The sequence below is a fragment of the Lithobates pipiens genome, unplaced genomic scaffold, assembly GCF_037356315.1.
Source record: "Lithobates pipiens isolate NorthernLeopardFrog02 unplaced genomic scaffold, aLitPip1_a1.2 Scaffold_35, whole genome shotgun sequence".
NCBI classification, from domain to species: Eukaryota; Metazoa; Chordata; class Amphibia; order Anura; family Ranidae; genus Lithobates; species Lithobates pipiens.
In genome coordinates this window covers 19,301,103-19,328,961 of record NW_027507811.1, presented here as the reverse complement: position 1 = coordinate 19,328,961, position 27,859 = coordinate 19,301,103, and the positions used below count along the sequence as shown (strand labels likewise).

The following is a 27,859-nucleotide window of genomic DNA, read 5'->3' as shown; positions in this document are numbered from 1 at the left end:
CTGTCATCAGTGCCATCTGTCCCCAGTGCCACCTGTCATCAGTGCCACCTGTCCCCAGTGCCACGTATAAGTGCCATGTGTCATCAGTGCCATCTGACACCATCTGACAATCCGTCGGACAATTTGATTGTGTGTGGGCTCCAGCGGACTTTTCTTTCCCAAAAGTCAGACGGACCTAGAAATAAAACACGTTTCAAATCTTTCCGATGGACTCGAGTTCGGTCGAAAAATCTGGTCGTCTGTGTGATAGTCCAACGGACTAAAACTGACGCTAGGGCAGCTATTGGGTACTGGCTATGAACTTCCTTATTCTACATCATCACGTTCGAATCCGTCTGACTTTTGGCATGATCGTGTGTGGCCAAGTCCGTTTGTGTGAAAGTCCGGCAGACTTCCGCTGCAGAGTCCGTTTGGATAATCCGCCGGACCAAGTCCGTCGAAAAGTCAGATTGCGTGTACACGGCATAACCCCCACTCCTGGGCAATCCTTCTCTGGAGGTCCCTTTGAAACCGCGACAGCCATGGCAGTTCCTTGGGCCTTCCCAACCCAGGCAGTACATAAGAGTCCGGGGCTCGGACAGCCCTTGAGGGGTATCTGCGATGCATTTGATAGGGGGGACGGGGGGGTTCTGGGTAGATGGCTATGCTCTCCGGAGCCCGGAGGTAGCACTGACTGAAGTGGAGCTCTCCAAGAACCACTCATCCTCCCCACTAGAACCATCTTCCTCAGGAGGGGACAAGACAAATAAATGTTCCACCGAACCATACCTCTCACCTGAGGGATCCCCCTCCTGCACTTGTGGCTCCTTTCGGACAGTTTCAACAAGGGACTTACTTATGGCCGGCATTACGGGGTGGTAATCCGGAGACTACCCAGTAACCTCAGCAAGGGACCTAGGTCCCTGACCAGACCACAGGCCTCCCCAACAGGTCCTACCTGCTTCTCCGACACATCCAACTCTTTGGAGCCAGGGTGGAACTCCTCTGCTGCCATCTCAGGTGTTATGTGGCCCTCTCCAGCATTCCGGGTTCCTGATTGTAATGGGTGATGGGAATGTCCTTTCCTATAGTGAACTGACCAGTGCCCCTCTGAAAGGCATTGTGGTAAATGGATGCTGGAAGCCACAGGCCTCACCTGCCTATCTTGACTCCTGCAGTCCTCTCGCACCAGTTCAGGAAAGTCCTGGACGAATAAACACCGCTGGGTTGCACACCCTTTGCTCTCTCCCATCGACAGTCCATGATTGCCACAGAAGTTCGATCCCAGTCTAATGTGCCTTTTTTGCAGCTACTTCCTGCCTGGTCCTCTTCTCTCGGAGTTACATGGTGGCTTGATTCCTGTTGAACTATCCAGCGCCAAGGTCTCTGAACCCTCAGGCCTTCAAGTTTGTTCCTGCTATCCAGCGCTGGGGTCTCTGAACCCCCAGGCCTTCAAGCCTGCTCCTGGTGGGTTACATTTCTGCTGCTTCTCCCCTCCACACTCTTCCCATTCCTTCCCCTGGAGCATGTGACCCCCAGTTTATATGTGAGGCCTGTCCCTGCCAATACAATTTAATGATTGGTCCAGGGCTCTCCATACAAACTGCCTGCACCACAGTCCCCAGCCCACCTTCCTTCCAGAACATTTCAATGGAAGGTAAGGGAGATCTTTCAGGCAGAATGCAGGTGGCCAGACCCTCCCCTCTCTACTCTGTCACTCCTCCTCTCCCAAACAGACAACCAGGGAAGGGTTTCCACGGACTGCGATCTCCCCGCACGCCCCCCTATGGAACAATCCTACCTTACCCCATCTCTACTCGCTACCAGACCCCAAAGTTTGGGCCAAATGTGGTATTAAACTCATGTCTGACCTCACCACCGGCACAACTATACACCCCTTTAATTACTTGGTATCTCGCAACAATATACCCCCCTCGCATGTATTCCGATATATGCAGCTATCTCATGCTTTTAAAGCTCAAGTGTTACCCAATGCCACGCAAATAGTGCAGTCCGCTCTGGAAAAGGTTACAAGGTCTGAATGCGCCAGGAAACCGACTTCGGTCCTTTATGCGCACCTCATTAGGGTCTCCTCTCCAGATCTGTCAAAGCTCCGTCAAAGATGGACTCAGGACATTCCGGATCTGGATTCCGAGGACTGGGAGGACATGTGGGACTTTCCCTTCACAATCCTGGTCTCACTTCGAGACCGTCTCATACAATACAAAATACTACACCGGGCATATATTACCCCATATAGATTACATAAAATGAGAACCTCCCTGTCCTCGGAATGTTGGAGATGTACTGGGGATCCGGGTGATTTCATACACATCTTCTGGTCCTGCCCGGCAATACAAGGCTACTGGTCACAGGTGCTATCTGTAATACAAGAAGTGGTGGGAATAGATGTAGCCCAAACCCCGCGGATATGCCTTCTGGGATTGGTAGAGGGGTTGGCCCCCAGGATAGCGGACAGAACTTTGATAGGACTCCTACTTTTTTATGCCAGGAAAATGATTACTTTATGCTGGAAAAAGCAGGCCCCGCCGTCAATGCTGTTGTGGAAAACTCATGTCAATAAAGTACTACCACATTATAAGGAAACATACCAGAATAGGGGATGTCCCAAAAAATACATGAGAGTGTGGGCCAGATGGCTGGCTGAGGCCTCCACAGCGACCACAGATTGAACATGTAAGTGTTGCCATTCTATGGGTGGATGGGATTCTTGTTGTAGGGGGTGCCTAGTATTGCTCTACTTCTTTGTATACTTTTATATGGTATAGCCACTACTGTGGGTCTAGATCACTTTTTCTACTGTCCCTTGCGGCCCGACTGAGAAATTTGGTCCTTAAGTATCTTCATCGAGTGGGAGCCAACCAAGCACTAAGTTAGTTGTTGTTTGTTTGTGGACGTGCTGCAGCGGTAGATTTATTATGTTGGAAGCAACTAGCTGGCCCCTGCGTGGGTCTAGTCCTAATAATGTGGCATGTCACTGTTACCTGTTGAATGTCTGTTTGTCTGTCTTAAAATCAATAAAAATATTTAAAAAAAAAAAAAAAAACAGACAACCAGGCCTTAAAGTGCAAGTCCCTGGCTAAATTTACTAACACTTACCTTATCTAAACTATTTAGCACCCACCTAAAGATGGTGGGTGCTACGTATATTTGCATGTGATATTATGCAACAAAACTGAAAAACAAACGAAGGCACGGCTGTTAAAGAGGAAGTAAACCCTGACGAATTTACTTCCTCTTTCATTCCCTGCAAAAGTAAAGCATAATGGACTACTATGCATCGCATCGCATCGGATCACATCGCATAGTAGTCCATTATGTGCCACTTACCTGACACAGGAGCCAGCGAAGTCACCGCTGTCCCCTCTAGTCCGACACATCTATCTTCTTGATGGGTCTCACTGCACCGCCGCTGTCATTTGGCGAAGCCGCGATGATGTCACTCCTGCGCATGCGCATGGGAGCCGCCACTCGCGGAGTGCTCAGTGCGCCTGCGCGGCGCTGTCTACGGCGCATGCTCCATAGACAGCGGTGCCTGTCTTTCAGCAAATATCTCCTAAACCGTGTAGGTTTAGGAGATATTTCTTGGACCTACAGGTAAGCCTTAATCTAGGCTTACCTGTAGGTCAAAGTTGGTTGTAAGGGTTTACAACCACTTTAAAGTTATTTAAAAACACTGACTGCAGTTTTTATTTTATCCACAAGATGGAGAACTCACTTATTGTCAATGGAATGCAGATACAGGAAGTGATAGAAGATAGAGACAGGAAGTGATAGAAGATAGACAGGAAATTATGTAATCTACAGACAGGAAGTGATGTCATCTACAGACAGGAAGTTCCTATAGAGAGCAACATTTGCAGGAAGTAGAGGGAGATAGTCCTTCACTTGGCAGCAGAGGAGGTAATAATAATTGTTTTACATTTATATTCAGTAACCCCTGTCATGTCACAGTTACATATCCAACTGTCCATCCAGAGCCTCTGGTTTATAGACCGGATACATCCTAAATATAGAACCCTTTATCCAACTGTCCATCCAGAGCCTCTGGTTTATAGACCGGATACATCCTAAATATAGAGCCATTTATCCAACTGTCCATCCAGAGCTTCTGGTTTATAGACCGGATACATCCTAAATATAGAACCATTTATCCAACTGTCCATCCAGAGCCTCTGGTTTATAGACCGGATACATCCTAAATATAGAATCATTTATCCAACTGTCCATTCAGAGCCTCTGGTTTATAGACCAGATACATCCTAAATATAGAACCATTTATCCAACTGTCCATCCAGAGCCTCTGGTTTATAGACCGGATACATGCTGGACAGGAAGTGAAAGGAAATCTCCCCAACCACTACACAGAAGAATACCTTGAAAATGAAGGATTTTGGTAGGGGTTGTTATTTAACCACTTAATAACCGCCCTATAGCCAAATGACGGCTACAGGGCGGTTTCTTAACTCTGGGAGGCCGTCATATGACGTCCTCCCAGAATTCCGCTCTCGCGCGCCCCCTGGGGCGCGCACTCGAGAGCATCCGTGACTGCCGGGTCCTGTGGATCATCACGGTAAACGGCCGCTCATAGCGGCCGTTTACCACGTGATCGCTCCGTCAAATGACGGAGTGATCACTTGTAAACAAACCGGCGTCATGTTATGACGCCGGTTCCTCCCTCCCCCTCTCTGTACCGATCGGAACAGCGGAGGGGGAAGAGATCGGTGTCAGCAGCGATGTGGGCTGCATCTGCAGTGCCCACATCGCTGCTCACCGAAAATTAACCCCTGAATTCCCTGCAAATACTCTGCAATACCCTGCCATTACTCTGCATTACTCTGCAATACCCTGAAATACCCTGCAATACCCTGCAATACTCTGCAATACTCTGCAATACTCTGCAATACTCTGCAATACTCTGCATTACTCTGCAATACCCTGCCATTACTCTGCATTACCCTGCAATACCCTGCAATACTCTGCATTACTCTGCAATACTCTGCATTACACTGCAATACTCTGCATTACTCTGCAATACCCTGCAATACTCTGCAACACTCTGCAATACCCTGCAACGCTCTGCAACACCCGCCAATACCCTGCAACACTCTGCAATGCTCTGCAACACCCACCAATACCCTGCAACACTCTGCAATGCTCTGCAACACCCGCCAATACCGTGCAACACTCTGCAATGCTCTGCAACACCCACCAATACCGTGCAACACTCTGCAATGCTCTGCAACACCCACCAATACCCTGCAACACTCTGCAATGCTCTGCAACACCCGCCAATACCGTGCAACACTCTGCAATGCTCTGCAACACCCGCCAATACCGTGCAACACTCTGCAATGCTCTGCAACACCCTCCAATATCCTGCAATGCTCTGCAACGCCATACTCTGAGATACCCAGCCATACTCTGAGATACCCAGCCATAGTCGGTGATACCCTGCAATACCCAGCCATAGACACCCCCCCCCCTCCCGCCGCCCTCCGGTGCTTCTACCGACTCGCCAATACGATCAAATCCAGAATCCTTTTTTTTTTTTTCAGGCTTCCCAGCTTAGAGATGAGATGCGGGGTCTTATTGACCCCATATCTCACTGTAAAGAGGACCTGTCATGCCATATTCCTATTACAAGGGATGTTTACATTCCTTGTAATAGGAATAAAAGTGATCAAAAAATTTATTTTTGGGGAAAAAAATGTCAAACTAAAATAAAGTAAAATGAACAATAAAATATGTTTTTTTTTTTAAAGCGCCCCTGTCCCCATGTGCTCGCATGCAGAAGCGAACGCATACGTAAATCCAGCCCACATATGAAAACGGTGTTCAAACCACACATGTGAGGTATCGCTGCGAACGTTAGAGCGAGAGCAATAATTCTAGCCCTAGACCTCCTCTGTATCTCAAAACATATAACCAGTAAAAAAAAAATTTAATCGTCGCCTATGGGGATTTTTAAGTAGCAACGTTTGGCGCCATTCCACGAGCCTGTGCAATTTTGAAGAGTGACATGTTAGGTATCGATTTACTCGGTGTAACTTCATCTTTCACATTATGCAAAAATTGGGCTAACTTTACTGTGTTTTATTTTTTTTTAAGCACAAAACTGTTTTTTTTCCAAAAAAAAAGCATTCGAAAAATTGTTGCGCAAATACCGTGCGAGATAAAAAGTTGCAACGACCACCATTGTATTCTCCAGGGTGTTTGCTAAAAAAACATATATAATGTTTTGGGATTCTATGTAATTTTCTAACTAATAAATGATGATTTTTACATGTAGGAGAGAAATGTCAGAATTGGCCTGGGTGCTCCAGAACGCCTGATGGCGCTCCCTGCATGTTGGGCCTCTGTATGTGGCCACACTGTGTAAAAGTCTCACACATGTGGTATCGCCATACTCGGGAGTAATAGCAGAATGTGTTTTGGGGTGTAATTTGTGGTATGCATATGCTGTGTGAGAAATAAACTGATAATATGACAATTTTGTGAAAAAAAAAAAAAAAGTAAAAAAAATCTTGATTTTGCAAAGAATTGTGGGAAAAAATGACAACTTCAAAAAACTGATCATGCCTCTTACTAAATACATTGGAATGTCTTCTTTCCAAAAAGGGGTCATTTGGGGGGTAGTTGTACTTTTCTGGCATGTTAGGGTCTCAAGAATTGAAATAGGCCGTCAGTCCTTCAGGTGTGATCAATTTTCAGATATTGGCACCACAGCTTGTGGACTCTATAACTTTCACAAAGACCAAATAATATCCACCAATTTGTACTTATTTTTACCAAAGATATGTAGTGGTATAAATTTTGGCCAAAATTTATGAAGAAAAAATTACTAATCTGCTAAATTTTATAACAGAAACGGAGAAAAATTCATTTTTTTTTACAGAATTTTCTGTCTTTTTTCTTTTATAGCACAAAAAATAAAAAACCCAGCAGTGATTAAATACCACCAAAAGAAAGCTCTATTTGTGTGAAAAAAAGGACAAAAATTTCATATAGGTCCAGTGTTGCATGACTGAGTAATTGTCATTCAAAATGTGAGAGCACCGAAAGCTGAAAATTGGTCTGGTTATTAAGGGTGTTTAAGTGCCCAGTGGTCAAGTGGTTAAAGGGAATTTATGATGTCAGAACTATGGAGGAACTCTGTTCAGACATTTTTCATTCCAGTACAGTTCATATAATTATCTAAGTTTATTATCCATCTACAGAGAGGAGAGTTCTGTATAGATCACATCAATGAAGATGGAGACGGGCCAAAATCACACAACTGAAAGGATATGGAACCTCACCCTGGAGATCATCTACCTGCTGACTGGAGAGGTGAGGAGGATTCTGGGAGTGTTTAATCATTCTTGACTCTATTAATAAAACACAGACCTGCTTTGTTAGGTGAGGAGGATTCTGATATACTATTAATTGATGTATATTACAGGACTGTACTGTAGTTATGAAGTCATCTATTGAGAATAATATAGGAAGTCACCGCTTGTCCACAAGACAAAGAGAAAGACAAGACCCCATCACCATGTATCCACCACCCCTCCTAACCCTACAGAAAAATAGTGAGAAGAAGATTCTAGACGTCACCAAGAAGATCACTGAGCTACTGACAGGAGAGGTGAGCGGTGCCGGGAATTCTGGGACATTATCCAGTAACAGACAAGGGATGTGTCTGGATGGTGACTGTATCATTGTGTGTGTCAGGTTCCTATAAGGTGTCAGGATGTCACTGTCTATTTCTCCATGGAGGAGTGGGAGTATTTAGAAGGACACAAGGATCTCTACAAGGACGTCATGATGGAGAATCAGCCGCCCCTCACATCACCGGGTAAGAGGAGACTTTATTGTAAAGGAGAGAGCAGTACGGAGGCTCCACCTAGATCCCCCATCATCTGATAAACACATAGAAACAATGTATTCAGTCAGTGTGTGTGTTTCCTACAGATGGATCCAGTAATGGGAACCCACCAGAGAGATGTCCCCGTCCTCTGTATTCCCGGGATTCCACACAGGAAGATCACACCATCCCCCACCATCATCAGGTAGATGGGACTGAGCAACTAGAACAAAAAGGAATTCTAAGCTATGACAGGATATTCTTCTATGTAATAATCTCTTGTTCCTTTTAATAAATATATTCTACCATCTTTGGGTTTAGGGTGAAGATCTGAAAGACATCAAAGTTGAGATTAAAGAAGAAGAGAGGTTGGTGAGTGGAGATCAGCAGTCTATGGAGGAGGGGGAGATGATTATGGAAAGTAAACAGGAGGAATCTTCTCTACATGAGGACACAAGTAAGTAAAGAAAACACTAAATATAGAACCAGTTCTCCTTATTTGTAAAAAATATATATTTTTATTGACAATGATGCAGACAAATTGGTACAACTTACATCATGCTCAATGTGAGCATAACAGAGAAAAGGTGTACCGTGTGATACACATAGATGTAATGGATACAGAGTTAGAGTTGTGTATAGTTAAGCTTCCAGTCTTAACAAAGAACGGCGACAAATCTGAATGTCGGAATGTGTAGCAATGCTACAGCTAGTGCATAGACATAATCTCTTATGTACACATAATAACTATGTGGGTTATATCGGACCATCAGGTGCTGGACACTGGCACGCCCCTTAAGGCATGAACTTCCCCCATATAACCCCTCCCATTACTGGGAGTCCTCAGTTTTTTTCGCCAGTGTCTAAGGTGTTGGGCACGTTTAAGGATGTGTGTACTGAGCCCCAGGGGCAGTAATCCTTTTGATGCGAGCCAGCCATCCTGACCGGATCTGTTCTGATGTCTCCGTAATGGACTAAATGTACGATACCCGGACCTTGTCATCCGAAGACACAAGGTTTTGCTTGCGAATGATTTTAAGCTGGGCCCTGGGATCCAGTACTTTTTGGTAATAATGCCAATAAAAGTTTACTGGCAGGGTCTTCTCGCAGGTCCAGGATTGCAGGATTACCTGAATGTACCCCTGTTCCTGAAGGTTTTCTTTCAAGATCTTGGAGCCTACCGTGAAGGGCAAAGATTAGGTTTTTCATCTCTGATAAAGCCCTGCGGTGGAAAGGTAGGGGAGATTTTCTGCAAGGAATCTCTCCTTCCATGTATTTATGTTGTCATGTCATGTCTATGTGTCACCACTGGAGGCTGTATTGAGCACTCACCATTTTGATGCTGGAAACAGCAGAAGCTTTCACTCTCCTCTCCGTTCAAGCCAGCTCAGGTATGATGGGGGGTCTGATCACTTCCTGGGCCCCCAGAGTGGCGGTTTTTGTTCCTTTTGGATGCCAGCCCACAGCCTCTTTTTTCCTAAAAATAAAAATTAAAAAAATTGTTTTTCTTGGGGCAAATCGTGGCCGTTTTTACCCCCTCCCCCGCCGCTGGCCGCCATATTGCCAGCACTCATACACTTCCCTAGTTGAAAGGGGAGGGGGGCATTTTTCGCGCGGGGGCGTGGCTAAACGGCGTCAGACGCCGGCCACATGTGGAGGAAGTATTTTAAGCTATACAGGAAAAGCTGAAGTCTGGCGGTGGAGGGACAGAGCAGAGTGGTTGCTGGTCAGGTTTGGTGACACATGCATCTCCCTTTTGATTGACAACATTGTACTGTATAACTAGGATTAATAGCAGTTATTGTACTGTACTATAGCCTAGCAAGTGAAACATTCTTTTGCTGGTACTACCTCTGCATTGTACTGTAAGATATGAGTGACAAAGGCACCAGGAACCCCTCTAAGGGTTCTAAGGGGTTAATGGTATACAACAAACTAAGAACCCTCCCAAAGGAATGTCTGTCTTCCTCCCTGGGAGGTAAAAAAACAATACGGCCAGTCAGATGAAGCCGTCAAGGGTAGAACACTTCTGTCCCTGTGTATTTCATACAAACAGGTTTTTCTCCTACCATTAAAAGATTATTGCTATGATGTCTCCATAGTAGGACTAAACATAGCAGATTCCCATCTAGTCCTCTGGGCCCTTTTGTTGATGTGCAGGAGGTTGGGGATCAGGTAGATCTTCACAAATATTGGAAGATACTTATTTTCCTCTTCAGAGGATCCTAACACGGAGGGATTAGCCGCACAAGTCAGGTGTAAGTCTACTCCCTTACTTAACCCTTTTGTTGCCTGCCACAGGCTCTTGAGGTATCTACCTCTAATAGGGTTCATTTGAACCTCCCCCACCTGGGAGTCCATTCAACATGGTGTCCTATGGAACAAGTTCTGTAGTGCAGATCTGCAAGATGCAAAAGACACTAAAAATGCATAGCTATGTATTCTGAATGGGAACATTTTTATGAAAGAAATAGGGAGCTCCTAGCTATTAATGCTGCAATCACCTCGGTGAGCAGAGCCTTACATGTCCAGTGAATAATGCACTGATGTTAAAGGATCCAGCAAGTAAAGGCTGGATTGTTCTTTTAAAGACAAGATGTCTTTTGCAGTTCTTGCTGCAATTGGAGTAGCTCAGTCCATTAACCCCTTAACGTCTGCTCCACTATTGTGGTGGAACACATTTTGGATCAAGCCAATGCATTGGAATGTGGACTCCAAGGGGTTAAGGAACAGGTGTGAGATACCTGAAAGTTCTGTCTGATCAGCAGACCCGGCAGGGGGCTGGTGTATTTGACATGCTGTGTCTCACAGATGCTATGAAGGACTCGATCCTTTAAGCCCTATGGCTTATACTTGGACTAGTGCATTTTTGCAGAGGTCCGTGGCTGAGATATTGGTCAGCCGAAGCACCAGGTGAAAACCCTTAGCCAGTCTGTGTCCCTTCCTGAGGTATGACTATTTAGAGTGGATAAGTACATCCAAAAGGGGGTAAAGCTCTCTTTACCAGTAAAGGGAGGTTCAAACAGTTCTCCTTTAATCATGCAGCCTCTCTCATGCCTGGGGTATGTGTCTTTAGGCAGTCTTGACGGTCTCAATCGCCTGCTTCAGGAGAAAGTTCCCAGGGGCAGCACCAGGATCTTGGGGGCAGAGAGCCCATGAAGCAGAATGCTAAGGCCTTCTCATGAAGGAGCACCCCCACTTGTTTGAGTGAGGGGAATGGTCTTGCGATTCTCAAAGTGTGGCAGGAACAATGTTAAGAGCAGAGTGATTTCTGTGATTTACTTCTCTAGGTTACATCTAAGTTTCAAGAGCCCAGATGGCTCAGTCGGCTTTTGGTCCGGGGTTCGGGTCCTGTTTGGGTGCTGCCTGTGGGGTCCTTGGGGCTGCTGATGCGGCAGTCTTATGCAAGAGTGTCCGTCTCCTCCAAAGAATGCTCCTAAGGTTCCCAAAGAAAGAAAAAGGAGAAAAAGAGAAGTCTCTCTTTCTGGCCTCTGGATCAGCTGTTATCCCAGTCGGTGATATCAGAGATTCCCTTAGTGGAACAGGGTTTTTGGCTCAATCCTTTTAAGGTCCCAGAGCCAAGCAGAGAGGTAAGACCCTCTCTAGATCTTGGAGATCTGAATCGACACTTAACCACTTGCTTACTGGGCACTTAAACCCCCCCCTCAGTCCCAGACCAATTTTCAGCTTTCAGCGCTGATGCACTTTGAATGACAATTGTGCGGGCATACAACACTGTACCCAAATGAAATTTTTATCATTTTTTCCCACAAATAGAGCTTTCTTTTGGTGGTATTTAGTTACAGATCGGAGTTTTATTTTTTGCTAAACAAACAAAAAAAGATGCAAAAAAAAAAAAAAAAATCATGTTTTAATAGTTTGTTATAAAATTTTGCAAACGGGTCATTTTTCTCCTTCATTGAAGTGTGCTGATTAGGCGGCACTGATAGGCTGCATTGGTGGGCACTGATGGGCTGCATTGGTGGGCACTGATGGGCTGCATTGGTGGGCACTGATGGGCTGCATTGGTGGGCACTGATAGGCTGCACTGGTGGGCACTGATAGGCTGCACTGGTGGGCACTGATAGGCATAGTTAAGGCGGCACTAATAGGCACAGATAAGGCGGCACCGATGGGCACATATAAGGCGGCACTGATGGGCAAAGATGGGCACAGATAAGATGGCATGGATGGGTGGCACGGATAAGTGGCACGGATGGGTGGCACGGATGGGCACTGATAGGTACCACTGATAGATGGGACTGATGGGCACTGATAGGTGGCACTGATAGGTGGCTCTGATAGGTGGCACTGCTGGGCACTGATGGGCGGCACTGCTGGGCACTGATGGGCAGCACTGGGGTGCAGCACCTTTGAGGCACATTGTGGGCACTGTGGGTGGCACTGTTGGTGGCACTGCTGGATGGCACTGTGGGTGGCACTGTGGGCACTATGGGCACTGCTGGGTGGCACTGATGGGGGGCACTTACTTTTATTCAGGATGGCACTGCAATGGGCACTGGCAGGGGGCAGGTGGTCAGCTGTATTGCTGGCCGTGATCGGGACTGATGTCCCGATCACGGCCGCCGGTGATCGGCTTTTTTTTTCTCTCCTCGCGCTGTCAGCGCGAGGAGGAATAATAGCCGATTACCGGCTCTGTTCTATCACATGATCAGCTGTCATTGGCTGACAGCTGATCACGTGATAAGGGGTCGGGATCGACCCCTTGCACGGATCGGTGATCAGGTGAGTCTCACGGACTCGCCGATCACAGAGTGCGCCGCACGCGCCCCTCAGGGCGCGCGCAGGCCGCTCGTACCCGGGACGACGTCAATAGACGTAGTCCCGGAAAAGTAGATCCGCGCTAATGCCGTCATTTGGCAATAGCGCGGATCCCAAGTGGTTAAACATCCGATCCTTTCATAATTCGATCGGCTGTGTCAATCCTGCAAGGAGGGGAATTGCATATCTCCATGTGCCAAAGTTTCCCACTTACCAGAAATCTCTGCTATATAAAATATATATATATATATATATATATATATATATATATATATATATATATATATATATATATAATATAAATTATTTTTATCAATCGTGGCACTGCCATTCGGCTTAGCCACAGCACTACGAGTGTTCTGAAGGATTCTGGCACCTCCTTTAGCCAGGTTAAAAGCTCAAGGCATAGCGGTCCTAGCCTATTAGAAGATCTACTTTGAATAGATCATTCAGTCTCAGGTCTAAAACCAGAGTCTGATCTCAGCTGTAGATAGGCTGAGAATCCAACCTAGAGATTTCAGCTAAGGAAGATTCTCCTTAACCACTTCCCACCCGGCCAATGCACATATACGGCCAGGTGGGAGCTGTCTACTTCTGATAGGACGTTCAGGAACGTCCTTCAGAAGGAGCGGGATCGCGCGCACGTGCGTGCCCGCGCAGCGGTGCGATTCCGATGTGCTCGTGTCACCCGGACACGACGCATCTCAGATCGGCAGGAGGGCTCTGTGATTGGCCCTCCTGATCACATGACGACCGTGTCCAATCACGGCTCTCATGTGATGTAATCAAACAGCCAGTTGCTAGGCAATCGGCTCCTCCTCTCCTCACACAGAAGGCATAGCTGAGGAGAGGAGAGCAGAACGCTGCAGCCGGCTGATGATCAGTGAGTATGAGCTGTTTTTTACAGCTTTTTACTCATTGATCACCAGTCTAGTGTAATACACACATCACCACACAGTATAAACACAGTCCCCACATATGTCCCCAAAACATACATGTCCCCAAATAATAAAAACACATGTCCCTAATAATAAAAACATGTCCCCCACATATGTCCCACTAAAATCACATGTCCCAATGATTATCTGCACACATATGTACGTGATCACCTGCACACATATGTACATGATCATTTGCGTACATATGTCCGTGATCACACAAACCAATTATTATACACTTAACGGAATTTTTTTTACCAAAAACATGTAGCAGAATACATTTTGGCTTAAATTTATGACAAAATTAGATTTTATTGGATTTCTTTTAAAATAGAAAAAAGAAAATATTGTTTTTTTTCCCAAATTTCCCAAATAAAAAATGGAGTCGTGCATAAATAACACCAAAATAAAGCTCTATTTGTGCGAACAAAATGATAAAAATTTAATTTGGGTACAGTGTAGCATGACCGCGCAATTGTCACTGAAAGCGCTAGAGCGATGAAAGCTGAAAATTGGGCTGGGAAGGAAGGGGGCGAAAGTGCCCGGTATTGAAGTGGTTAGGGAGGTTACTTGAGGGCTGGTTATAGATAACATACAGAAGAAGTTATTCTTACCCCAGACGTGAATCAGTTGCATTGTAGGACTAATTCAACTTATCAGCAAAGGAAAATTCCTTAATTTTGGCTGCAGGAGATTTTTAGAGGAAATGGTGGCCTCCTTCAAGGCCATCCCTTATGCACAGTTTTATTCAAAGACTGCTTCAAGACACCATCCTGTCGGTCTGGAATAAAGAAGATTCAGGCCTTGTTTGTTTCCAATACGCTTGGTCCTGACAGAGGTCAGAGCCTAAATTGGTAGTTGTTATCCAGCAGGAGGGAAAATCTTTATCCTACAAGATGTTAACAACAGATGGCATCCTTCTAGGCTGGGGAACAGCCCTGGAAGAAGATTCTGTCATGGGGAGATGGTCCAGGTTAGAGGACATTGCCTATCAACTTTTTTGGAAGTTTCAGGCAGTACATCTGGCCATAGAATCTTGGCGGTCAGATTACAGGACTGTCCTGACAGGATTCAGTCTGACAGGGCCACGGCGGTGGCTTACATCAAAAAATAAATAAAAAAACAAAAAAAAAAAGATAAGTAATGTTCTAGCTTTGGCAGAACACAACACTCCTTGCCTATCGGCAATTTTAATATTTCAGGTGTACTTCTTGAGACGCCAACAATTATTTCTGGGAGGATGATCTCTTCACCCCGACATCTTCCTAGCAATATTTCAGATGGGGTACTCTGGACATGGACCTATTCGCGTCCACATTTATTAATAAGGTCGACAACTTTGTCAAACAAGGGGTCCGCTAGCAGGCGGAACAGACGCATTAGTTTTCCCAGGGGATCAGTTCTCACTGATTTATGCATTTCCTCCAGTTCTGCTACTTCTGCGCTTTCTCCGCAGGATTAAGCAGGAACAAGAGGAGGTGATTCTGGTGGCCCCAGCGGGTTCCAGAAGATCTGAATTTATCAAGATCATAAGGAGGGCAGTTGAAGTCCTTTGGACTCTGCCATTATAGCCAGACCTTCTTGCACACGGTCCAGTATTTCATCCTACTTTACGGACAAGGAGTTTAACAGGTTTGACTGTTGAATCCCACTCTATAGAAGATCGTGGGTGATCTCCTTCGGTAGTGTCTACTTTGACTAAGCCCAGGAAGCTTGCTTCCAGAATCACTTACTATAGATTCTGGAAGGCATAGGTTTCTTGGTATGGATCCAGGGGTTGGCACCCCAGGAAGTATGTCAATAGGCAGGATTCCTGCATATGGGATCTGAAATGAAGCTGGCCTTGACTTTTATCAAGAGCCAGATCCAGGCTGATGTCGATTGTCTTTTCCTAAGGCCTCTTGCTTCCCTCTCTTGGTGTGTAGCTTATTCAGGGAGTAAAACGGTTTATTCCCCTTATTAAGGCACCTCTAAATCCTTAAGATTTAAGATTGGTCTTGTCGGCTTTGTTAAATCAGCCATTTGAACCTTACGAGAAATTCCCTTGGTTCTTTGACAAAAGAGATAATCTTTTGCTTGCCATTTCTTCCGCTAGAAGAATATTGGAACTAACGGCTCTGTCTTGTAAGAGCCATATTTCATCATGTATAAGGACGAGGTGATTTGATGTCCTCATCCTGAACTCTTACCAAAAGTGGTAACAGGTTTTCATTTAAACCAAGATATTATTCTTCCTTCTTTCTCCCAGAAGCCTTAATCTGGGGAAGAGAAAGCACTACAGTCTCTTGATGTAGTAAGAGCAATCAGAATCTATTTGGGGGCGACTGCTCAGGTTCGCAAAACACAGGTTTTGTTTGTACTGCCAGAGGGTCCAAGATATGGACAGGCAGCGTCAAGATCCACTATTTTCCAAATGGGATTGTCAAGTGATTGATCAAGCTTCAGCTTAACCACTTGAGATCCGCGCTATAGTCAATTGACGGCTACAGCGCGGATCTCCTTTTCCGGGACTACGTCTATTGACGTCGTCCCGTGTACGAGCGCCCTGCGCGCGCCCTGAGGGGCGCGCTCTGTGATCGGCGAGTCCATGAGACTCGCCTGATCACCGATCCGTGCAAGGGGTCGATCCCGACCCCTTATCACGTGATCAGCTGTCAGCCAATGACAGCTGATCAGGTGACATAACGGAGCCGGTAATCGGCTAGTATTCCTCCTCGCACTGACAGCGCAAGGAGAAAAAAAAAAAGCCGATCACCGGCGGCCGTGATCGGGACATCAGTCCCGATCATGGCCAGCAATGCAAGCGCCCACCTGCCCCCTGCCAGTGCCCACCTGCCCCCTGCAGTGCCACCCTAATAAAAAGTTAGTGCCCCCCGTCAGTGCCACCCAGCAGTGCCCATAGTGCCACCCAGCAGTGCCCACAGTGCCACCCAGCAGTGCCACCCACAGTGCCCACAATATGCCTCAAAGGTGCTGCACCCCAGTGCCGCCCATCAGTGCCCAGCAGTGCCGCCCATCAGTACCCAGCAGTGCCGCCCATCAGTGCCCAGCAGTGCCACCTATCAGAGCCACCTATCAGTGCCACCTATCAGTGCCCATCAGTCCCATCTATCAGTGGTACCTATCAGTGCCCATCCGTGCCACCCATCCGTGCCATCTTATCTGTGCCCATCTTTGCCCATCAGTGCCGCCTTATCTGTGCCTATTAGTGCTGCCTTGACTATGCCTATCAGTGCCCACCAGTGCAGCCCATCAGTGCCCACCAATGCAGCCCATCAGTGCCCACCAATGCAGCCCATCAGTGCCGCCTAATCAGCGCACTTCTGAAGGAGAAAAATGACCCGTTTTCAAAATTTTATAACAAACTATTAAAACATGATTTTTTTTTTTTTTTGCATCTTTTTTTGTTTGTTTAGCAAAAAATAAAACTCCGAGCTGTAACTAAATACCACCAGAAGAAAGCTCTATTTGTGGGGAAAAAATGATAAAAATTTAATTTGGGTACAGTGTTGTATGACCGCGCAATTGTCATTCAAAGTGCATCAGCGCTGAAAGCTGAAAATTGGTCTGGGACTGAGGGGGGTTTAAGTGCCCAGTAAGCAAGTGGTTAAAGAAGAAAATTCTTCCTTCTCATATTAAGAGCACATTCATCCAGGGCGATTAGTGCCTCTTGGGTGATGCATCATCGGGCCTCTATGGCTCAGATCTGTAAGACGGCAACATTGGTCTTTGGTTCAGATGTTTATCCGATTTTTTTCAAATCGATATTAAAGGTCATGAGGAGATTGCCTTTGGGCACAGCATACACTGCAGGCTGCAGTATGAGTCCTCTGGCCTCCTGTTTCCTTGATTCTGTCTCCCCCCCTTCAGTTGTCATTGCTATGGGACATCCCACTATGGCTCTGTGTCCCCTGATGTAAGAAAACAATATAGGATTTTTAAAACGGCTTACCTGTAAAATCCTTTTCTTTGATGTACATCAGGGGACACAGAGGTCCCTCCCTCCTTCTTCTTATACACTTTGATTGCTTGGCTACAAAACTGAGGACTCCCAGTAATGGGAGGGGTTATATGGGGGAAGTTCACGCCTTAAGGGACGTGCCAGTGTTCCAGCACCTGATGGTCCGATATAACACACATAGTTATTACTATGGTGCTGTGTCCCCTGATGTACATCAAATAAAATGATTTTACAGGTAAGCTGTTTTAAAAATCCAATTTTTTTCCATAAAGCAGTATCTGGTTCACCATCTGGATTCACTGGCGGATGGATGGAGGAGAAGATTGATTCCACTTGAGAGCAATAATAATAGTGTTTCCCTCAATAAAATCCTGATATATTTTGGTAATTGTTCCTCTTTAAGTACACCCAACAGGCAAATGCGCGGGGTGCATGGCACAGAGGCAGAAAGAACTCTAGACCAGTGGTCTCCAAACTGCGGCCCCTTGCCTGCTTTTATCCAGCCCTTAGGCACTATTTTATTCGTTGACATCAATGTTCCTCTTAGTTCCTCTCAATGACAACAATGATGTGGTGTATTTCCTCCCAATGACACCAATGATGTGGGGTATTTCCTCCCAATGACACCAATGATGTGGGGTATTCCCTCCCAATGACACCAATTACATGGTGTATTCCCTCCCAATGACACCAATGACGTGGTGTATTTCCTCCCAATGACGTGGTGTATTTCCTCCCAATGACACCAATGATGTGGTGTATTTCCTCCCAATGACACCAATGATGTGGGGTATTTCCTCCCAATGACACCAATGATGTGGGGTATTTCCTCCCAATGACACCAATGATGTGGGGTATTTCCTCCCAATGACACCAATTACATGGTGTATTTCCTCCCAATGACACCAATGATGTGGTGTATTTCCTCCCAATGACACCAATGACGTGGGGTATTTCCTCCCAATGACACCAATGACGTGGGGTATTTCCTCCCAATGACACCAATTACGTGGGGTATTTCCTCCCAATGACACCAATGATGTGTATTTCCTCCCAATGACACCAATTACATGGTGTATTCCCTCCCAATGACACCAATGACGCGGTGTATTTCCTCCCAATGACACCAATGACGCGGTGTATTTCCTCCCAATGACACCAATGACGCGGTGTATTTCCTCCCAATGACACCAATGACGTGGTGTATTTCCTCCCAATGACACCAATGACGTGTATTTCCTCCCAATGACGTGGTGTATTTCCTCCCAATGACACCAATGACGTGGTGTATTTCCTCCCAATGACACCAATGGCGTGGGGTATTTCCTCCCAATGACATCAATGACGTGGTGTATTTCCTCCCAATGACACCAATGATGTGTATTTCCTCCCAATGACACCAATGATGTGGTGTATTTCCTCCCAATGACACCAATTACATGGTGTATTCCCTCCCAATGACACCAATGACGTGGTGTATTTCCTCCCAATGACGTGGTGTATTTCCTCCCAATGACACCAATGATGTGGTGTATTTCCTCCCAATGATACCAATGATGTGGGGTATTTCCTCCCAATGACACCAATGATGTGGGGTATTTCCTCCCAATGACACCAATGATGTGGGGTATTTCCTCCCAATGACACCAATTACATGGTGTATTTCCTCCCAATGACACCAATGATGTGGTGTATTTCCTCCCAATGACACCAATGACGTGGGGTATTTCCTCCCAATGACACCAATGACGTGGGGTATTTCCTCCCAATGACACCAATTACGTGGGGTATTTCCTCCCAATGACACCAATGATGTGTATTTCCTCCCAATGACACCAATTACATGGTGTATTCCCTCCCAATGACACCAATGACGCGGTGTATTTCCTCCCAATGACACCAATGACGCGGTGTATTTCCTCCCAATGACACCAATGACGCGGTGTATTTCCTCCCAATGACACCAATGACGTGGTGTATTTCCTCCCAATGACACCAATGACGTGGTGTATTTCCTCCCAATGACACCAATGACGTGGTGTATTTCCTCCCAATGACACCAATGACGTGGTGTATTTCCTCCCAATGACACCAATGACGTGGGGTATTTCCTCCCAATGACATCAATGACGTGGTGTATTTCCTCCCAATGACACCAATGATGTGGTGTATTTCCTCCCAATGACACCAATGACGTGGGGTATTTCCTCCCAATGACACCAATGACGTGGTGTATTTCCTCCCAATGACACCAATGACGTGGTGTATTTCCTCCCAATGACACCAATGACGTGGTGTATTTCCTCCCAATGACACCAATGACGTGGGGTATTTCCTCCCAATGACATCAATGACGTGGTGTATTTCCTCCCAATGACACCAATGACGTGGGGTATTTCCTCCCAATGACATCAATGACGTGGTGTATTTCCTCCCAATGACACCAATGATGTGGTGTATTTCCTCCCAATGACACCAATGACGTGGGGTATTTCCTCCCAATGACACCAATGACGTGGTGTATTTCCTCCCAATGACACCAATGACGTGGGGTATTTCCTCCCAATGACACCAATGACGTGGTGTATTTCCTCCCAATGACACCAATGACGTGGTGTATTTCCTCCCAATGACACCAATGACGTGGTGTATTTCCTCCCAATGACACCAATGACGTGGGGTATTTCCTCCCAATGACATCAATGACGTGGTGTATTTCCTCCCAATGACACCAATGATGTGGTGTATTTCCTCCCAATGACACCAATGACGTGGGGTATTTCCTCCCAATGACACCAATGACGTGGGGTATTTCCTCCCAATGACACCAATGACGTGGGGTATTTCCTCCCAATGACACCAATGATGTGTATTTCCTCCCAATGACACCAATGATGTGGTGTATTTCCTCCCAATGACACCAATGATGTGGTGTATTTCCTCCCAATGACACCATTGATGTGGTGTATTTCATCCCAATGATGGAGCACAATTCCTATCAATGACATCAGCTATTGGTCATATATCCTCCCACTGACACTGATGATGGGATGGGGGGATTGTTTGCTCCCACTGATGCTGGGACACTTTGTATTCCTGATGGCCACATTCTGGCCCCCCCTAAAGTCTGAAGAACAGTAGACTGGCTCCACGTTTAGAAAGTTTGGAGACCCCTGCTCTAGACAATAGACATGTGCAATTAGTTTAGTTCCCGAATTTGTTTTTTGACAAAATTCAACAAATCCATTCATTTGGAAACATTTGAGTTGACGAAAAAACGATTTAAGAAATTTTTCAGAAAATTCGAAAATCCCAAAATAAGAACGGAAATCTGAAATAATAACCAACTAATAATACTAACTATTACTAACTATTAAATTATAAGTATTAGAATTTCCTTTCAAATTTGTCTGTTAGTGAAGATAACGAATACGAATTTATCTGAAGTTCCGAATTATCCGAAATAATGAATGTCGCATCTAAACGAATAGAACATAATGAATTAATAATAATAAAAACGTTTTTTTTTTTTTTTTTTTAACGAATGGAACGTAACGAATTAATAATAATACATTTAAAACTTTATTATTATTATTATTATTATATTTATTATTAAATCATTACGTTCCATTTGTTTAGATGCGGCATTCGTTATCTCGGATAATTCGTAACTACCGATTCTAACCCTGGCCTGTTTGGTATGGAGAGAAGCTAAAAAAATAGACAGGTTTATGGATATCACTCTGGAGCTACCCTTGTGGCACCTTGTCACCTTAGGTTCTACGTTTCAGATTATTCCTTCTGGGAAAGTAGAGGTATAGTTACACTGCAAATGAATTGAAGAAAAGACTGGACGACCACACTCTGTTGACACCTTTATTGAACATGGTTGAAAAATTCTTATGGTACAAAGACATCAGAGGCACAGGATCAATGAAAAGCTGACATGTTTCACACCACTATGGGGTGCTTAGTCATAGCTGCAGGACATATATATAATGGAAACCTTTTGGCCTTGTTCACGGATTTACAGAGTAAATAGGTACTCCCTATACACTGGTGGGCACTGATGAGGTGGCACTGATGGGTTGCACTGGGGGGCACTGATGAGGCTGCACCCAGTTCCCATTATTTTTTCTTCTATGAGTATAAAGTATGTATTTACATTGTTACATCAGAGGAGAAAAGGTCTATGTCTACTGACTACACCCAGGAGGAAGACAGAATAACCATATAAAGCTCGGCCTCATTTTCTTTAGGTTAAAATATTCTTCCCTGATCCCAAAAGGCAATCGGATATCTTCCCAGATCAACATTCTAAAATGTTTTTCCTACAATTATTAGTAATCATATACAGTATTTTTGTAATCAGAAGAACATCCAGTCGTTTTTTTTTAGTCACCTGGAACCAGATTATTCCTCATCCACAGAGCTCTAAAAACAAAGCACCCCTTGCATTCTGTATGTGTTCAGTCAGTGTGTGTGTTTCCTACAGATGGATCCAGTAATGGGAACCCACCAGAGAGATATCCCCATCCTCTGTATTCCCGGGATTCCACACCAGCCCTAATTTATATACTTAAGTATAGTCTTATAGAACGAGACTATCCCTCATCCACACAGCTCTAAAAATAAGGCACCTCTTCCATATACAGAGGTTTTTTGTTTAGTTACTCACAAAGTTTGCTTCTCATGTACAAAATAAAGATCATCACATCCTTCTGTAAAGGAAATATTGAGAAACCTTAATTGTCAACAGCAAGAACATCATCGATGTACCCACCCCACCACCCAATGTATCATGTGTATTGTGCCCAACAAGTGAAGTGGAGATACTGTACACCATATGAAAGGTCCATCTCCATTCCTCAATATAACGTCATGTTCCCAACAAATGAGGAGGAGATACTGTACACCATATGAAAGGTCCATCTCCATTCTTCAATATAACGTCATTTTCCCAACAAATGAGGAGGAGATACTGTACACCATATGAAAGGTCCATCTCCATTCCTCAATATAACGTAATGTTCCCAACAAATGAGGAGGAGATACTGTACACCATATGAAAGGTCCATCTCCATTCCTCAATATAACGTCATGTTCCCAACAAATGAGGAGGAGATACTGTACACCATATGAAAGGTCCATCTCCATTCTTCAATATAACGTCATTTTCCCAACAAATGAGGAGGAGATACTGTACACCATATGAAAGGTCCATCTCCATTCTTCAATATAACGTCATTTTCCCAACAAATGAGGAGGAGATACTGTACACCATATGAAAGGTCCATCTCCATTCCTCAATATAACGTAATGTTCCCAACAAATGAGGAGGAGATACTGTACACCATATGAAAGGTCCATCTCCATTCCTCAATATAACGTCATGTTCCCAACAAATGAGGAGATACTGTACACCATATGAAAGGTCCATCTCCATTCCCCAATATAACGTCATGTTCCCAACAAATGAGGAGGAGATACTGTACACCATATGAAAGGTCCATCTCCATTCCTCAATATAACGTCATGTTCCCAACAAATGAGGAGGAGATACTGTACACCATATGAAAGGTCCATCTCCATTCTTCAATATAACGTCATTTTCCCAACAAATGAGGAGGAGATACTGTACACCATATGAAAGGTCCATCTCCATTCCTCAATATAACGTCATGTTCCCAACAAATGAGGAGGAGATACTGTACACCATATGAAAGGTCCATCTCCATTCCTCAATAGAACGTCATGTTCCCAACAAATGAGGAGGAGATACTGTACACCATATGAAAGGTCCATCTCCATTCCTCAATAGAACGTCATGTTCCCAACAAATGAGGGGGAGATACTGTACACCATATGAAAGGTCCATCTCCATTCCCCAATATAACGTCATGTTCCCAACAAATGAGGAGGAGATACTGTACACCATATGAAAGGTCCATCTCCATTCCTCAATATAACGTCATGTTCCCAACAAATGAGGAGGAGATACTGTACACCATATGAAAGGTCCATCTCCATTCCTCAATATAACGTCATGTTCCCAACAAATGAGGAGGAGATACTGTACACCATATGAAAGGTCCATCTCCATTCCTCAATAGAACGTCATGTTCCCAACAAATGAGGGGGAGATACTGTACACCATATGAAAGGTCCATCTCCATTCCCCAATATAACGTCATGTTCCCAACAAATGAGGAGGAGATACTGTACATCATATGAAAGGTCCATCTCCATTCCTCAATATAATGTCATGTTCCCAACAAATGAGGAGGAGATACTGTACACCATATGAAAGGTCCATCTCCATTCCTCAATATAACGTCATGTTCCCAACAAATGAGGAGGAGATACTGTACACCATATGAAAGGTCCATCTCCATTCCTCAATATAACGTCATGTTCCCAACAAATGAGGAGGAGATACTGTACACCATATGAAAGGTCCATCTCCATTCCTCAATATAACGTCATGTTCCCAACAAATGAGGAGGAGATACTGTACACCATATGAAAGGTCCATATCCATTCCCCAATATAACGTCATGTTTTCAAGAAATGATGTAGAGGAAGGTCCATCTCCTTTCCTAATCTCCAACATGAAAATGATTCAATAAAACAAAAAAGAGACTGTCCAGCGCACCAAACATAATGAGAACATTTTTCTTAAACTCTGTCGGAGAATTTTGCACACGAGAACAGAAGAGACATAGCACTGTGCACTTTGTGTTTGGAGCTCTGGACACTTTTGCTTGGTTTGTATTCCTGTTTTTCTCTTCTAATTGCCTCCAAATCCATGCCGGAGCTCTTATAGATTATTTGGTGAAGGACCAACATATATGACTCCCGAATGGAAGGTTATAACATTTAATGGTAAATTGTTTCCCAACAGGTGGACACAATGTCCGGAATACCTCTGAGGAACATCTCATTGTATCTCCAGATTATAAAGCAGAAGATAATAACATTGTACAATATTCTCCAGGAGGAAATCCCGTTACTCCAAATATACATCCCAGACCTTCCCAATTGGGGGTATCAATGGATCCCTCTAATCCTGAGGAATCTTCTGATGGATCCTACAGTACAGATACTTCAATAGATTCATCTATTTCCGAGGAATCTTATTTAAGCGATGAAGGAGTTCACACAAGAGAGACTTTATTGTCATGTTCAGCGTGTGGCAATCTGTTTATAAAAGAACTTCTTAGGCCCAAGAAATTTCACACTGATCAGCGTCCCTATACATGTTCAGGGTGCGGGAGACGTTTCATGTACAATTTTTACTTATGAACATGAATAGGGACGTTCACCAGTGTGAATTCTCTGATGTCTTAACAGGTCTACATAGTTACTATGTAGACCTGTTAAGACATCAGAGAATTTACACTGGTGAACGTCCCTATTGATGTTCAGAGTGTGGGAAATCTTTCAGGCGGAAAGGAAGCCTTCTTCAACACCAGAAACTTGTTCATGAAACTCATGTTCAGATTGCTGGAAATGCTTCATTGAGAAAGAAAAACTTATTAGACACCAAAACACTCACACGGGTGAGCGTCCCTATTCATGTTCATAGTGTGGGAAATGTTTTGTTTATAATGGAGACCTAAACCATCAGAGAATTTGCACAGGCAAACGCCCCTGTGCATGTTCAGAGTGCGGGAAATCTTTCATCCTTAGAGTAAACCTTGTTCTACACCAGAGAATTCACACAAGTGAGCGTCCTTATTCATGTTCAGAGTGCGGGAAATCTTTCATCTATCAAGGAGTCCTTGTTAAACACCAGAGATATCACACGGGTGAGCGTCCTTTTTCTTGTTCAGAGTGCGGGAAATCTTTCAGTCATAAAGGAGCCCTTGTTGTACACTGGAGAATTCACACAGGTGAGCGTCCCTTTTTCATGCCTAAAGTGTGGCAAATGTTTTAACCAGAGCCTGCTTAAACACCAGAGATCTCACACAGGTGAGGTCCTTATTCATGCTTAGAGTGCGGGAAATGTTTTTTTTATTTTTAGTTAGGTCAAAAAGAAAGACACAAATCCATCTGGTTCAACCAATAAAAATCACTTGTTGCACACCAGAAAAAAGTGTAGGGCCACCCCCATAGGAGCCGCTGGTATTCTCCCTTATTTCAGCCCCTGCCACCAGGCACACAGTATTTCCTACTGCCAGGTACACAACTTCAGCTCGTTACTCTAATGACCAGTCCAGGGGGTTCTGTTTTGTTGTTTATTTTAATTCAGGACTTGGATAGGGGAAGGGATAAAGTATGATACTCCAAATTAACTATTCGCATCTGAGGACAGCTTTTTTCAGTAGAACCGTATGGCCAACAGTACGAGGTGAAGCAATGCCCCCTTTAAGTAGAAGGGATAAGGTGGACCCTACTCTTCAAGACGCCTGCCGGTGTCCCCTTTAGCCTATACCCAGCAGCTGAGTTCTAGCACCCAGAGGGGCATTCAGCAGCAACAGTCTCTAGGATCCCTTTAGGGGGTCTGTACTCGCAAGGCCCTGGTCACAGGTCACCTTCCCAGTGATACCAGACAGGATGTGTAAACTGATGATACCAGAAATTATGTGTTTTTGTTTTTTTAAATTCATTAAAGTGAATTTTTCTCCCAAAAATCGTTTTTTTTTAAATAGCTGCGTATTTACCGTGAGACATAACAAACTGCAATGATCGCTATTTTATTCACTAGGGTCTCTGCTAAAAAAAAAAAAATATATATATATATATATATATATATATATATATATATATAATGTTTTGGAGTTCTGGGTAATTTTCTAGCAAGAAAATTAAGATTTTTTACATGTGGGAGAGAAATGTCACAATTGGCCTGGGTGGCAAGTAGATAAAACTTTCTTTTGGTTGTGTTTTTGTTTACTTTGTAAAGGAAAACAAAACAGTTTCCTTTTAGTTTCTGTTATAAAATTTTGCAAATAAATCATCTTTCTTCAAAATGTATTCTGCTACATTTCTTTTCTAAAATAAAAACAAAAAACAAATCAGTGTGTATTATTTAGTCTGTGTGACAGTTTTATGCCGCGTACACACGGTCGGATTTCCCGATGGGAAATGTTGGATGTGAGCTTGTTGTCGGAGAGTCCGACCGCGTGTATGCTCCATCGAACATTTGCTGTCGGACTTTCCGCCAACAAATGTTTGATAGCAGGGTCTCAAATTTTTCCGCCCAAAAAAACGTTGTTGTCAGAAAGTCCGATCGTGTGTACACAAGTCCGTCGCACAAAAGTTCACACATGCTCGGAATCGAGCAGAAGGAGCCAAACTGGCTATTGAACTTCCTTTTTCTCGGCTCGTCGTACGTCTTGTACGTCACCACGTTCCCACATTCCGAATTGTTGGTAAACATTTGTGTCACAGTGTGTATGCAAGAGAAGTTTGAGCCAACAACCTTCGAACAAAAATCCACAGTTTTGTTGGCAGAAAGTCAGATCGTGTGTACGGGGCATTAGAGTCTAAAAACTATGATAGGAATTTCTGAAAATTGATCAGTCCTGAGGTTCTGGCAGCCTATCTCTAAAATGCCAGGACAGTGCAAATACCCCCCAATTGACCTTTTTTTTGGAAAGTGTACACCTCAAAGTATTTAGTAAGAAACAGTGAGTTTTTTGGAAGTTGTAATTTTTCGCCACAAATTTTGGAAAATGAAGAAATTAAATAAAAGTTGATTTTATTTCACAAATTTGTAATTTTAACAATTTATTTCTCACTTACAGCATGGACATACTTAAAATTACACCCCAAAACACATTATTCTGCTCTTCCTCAGTATGACGATACCACATGTGTGAGTTTTTTGCTGCTTTTATGCATAGAAGGGCCCAAAATCTAAGGAGCATAAATTGCACATCTAACTTTCTGACTACCTATAACATTTCTTGAGGCTCTAAAGTTACAGAACAGTTGAAACACCCAAAAACTGACGTAATTTTGAAAAGCATAGCTTCCAGTATATTTATTTGGAGGTATGGTGAGTCTTTAAAACACTTTTTTTGAAACAAGTTTTTGGAAAATGAAGATATACATACAGCTGTCAATTAACAAGATATTTTTTAAAGAGCATGTGCATATTAAGAATTACCCCCCCCCCCGACCAAAAAAACCCCAAAACACTGCTGTTCCTCTTGAGCATGGGGATACCACATATAGGAGTTTTTATTGTTTGCAGTCTAGTCACATAAAGGAGCACAAAATCCAAGCAGCACCTTCAAGCTTTCAATAGGCATAAATTAGGCATTTCATTTTTGACTACCTATCTTGTGTTTGGAGGCCCTGGAGCACCAGTACAGTGAA

General features: G+C 44.2%; 2 protein-coding genes and 1 pseudogene across 2 annotated transcripts; all 3 read left to right on the top strand.

Moving 5' to 3' along the window:
- Positions 1-26,509, top strand: part of LOC143956398 (uncharacterized) — a 33,095-nt pseudogene extending 6,586 nt beyond the window's left edge.
- On the top strand, positions 3,825-8,049 carry LOC143956370 (gastrula zinc finger protein XlCGF66.1-like). Its single transcript, XM_077466589.1, has 4 exons — positions 3,825-3,903; positions 7,221-7,332; positions 7,445-7,630; positions 7,717-8,049. The coding sequence occupies exons 2-4, from the start codon at positions 7,249-7,251 to the stop codon at positions 7,906-7,908; spliced, it is 462 nt and encodes a 153-aa protein (XP_077322715.1). The 5' UTR covers positions 3,825-3,903; positions 7,221-7,248; the 3' UTR covers positions 7,909-8,049.
- On the top strand, positions 7,940-25,207 carry LOC143956369 (uncharacterized). Its single transcript, XM_077466588.1, has 3 exons — positions 7,940-8,054; positions 8,171-8,306; positions 24,435-25,207. Exons 2-3 carry the CDS (start codon positions 8,243-8,245, stop codon positions 24,833-24,835), a joined length of 465 nt encoding a protein of 154 aa, XP_077322714.1. The 5' UTR covers positions 7,940-8,054; positions 8,171-8,242; the 3' UTR covers positions 24,836-25,207.
- Positions 26,510-27,859: the final 1,350 nt, after the last annotated feature.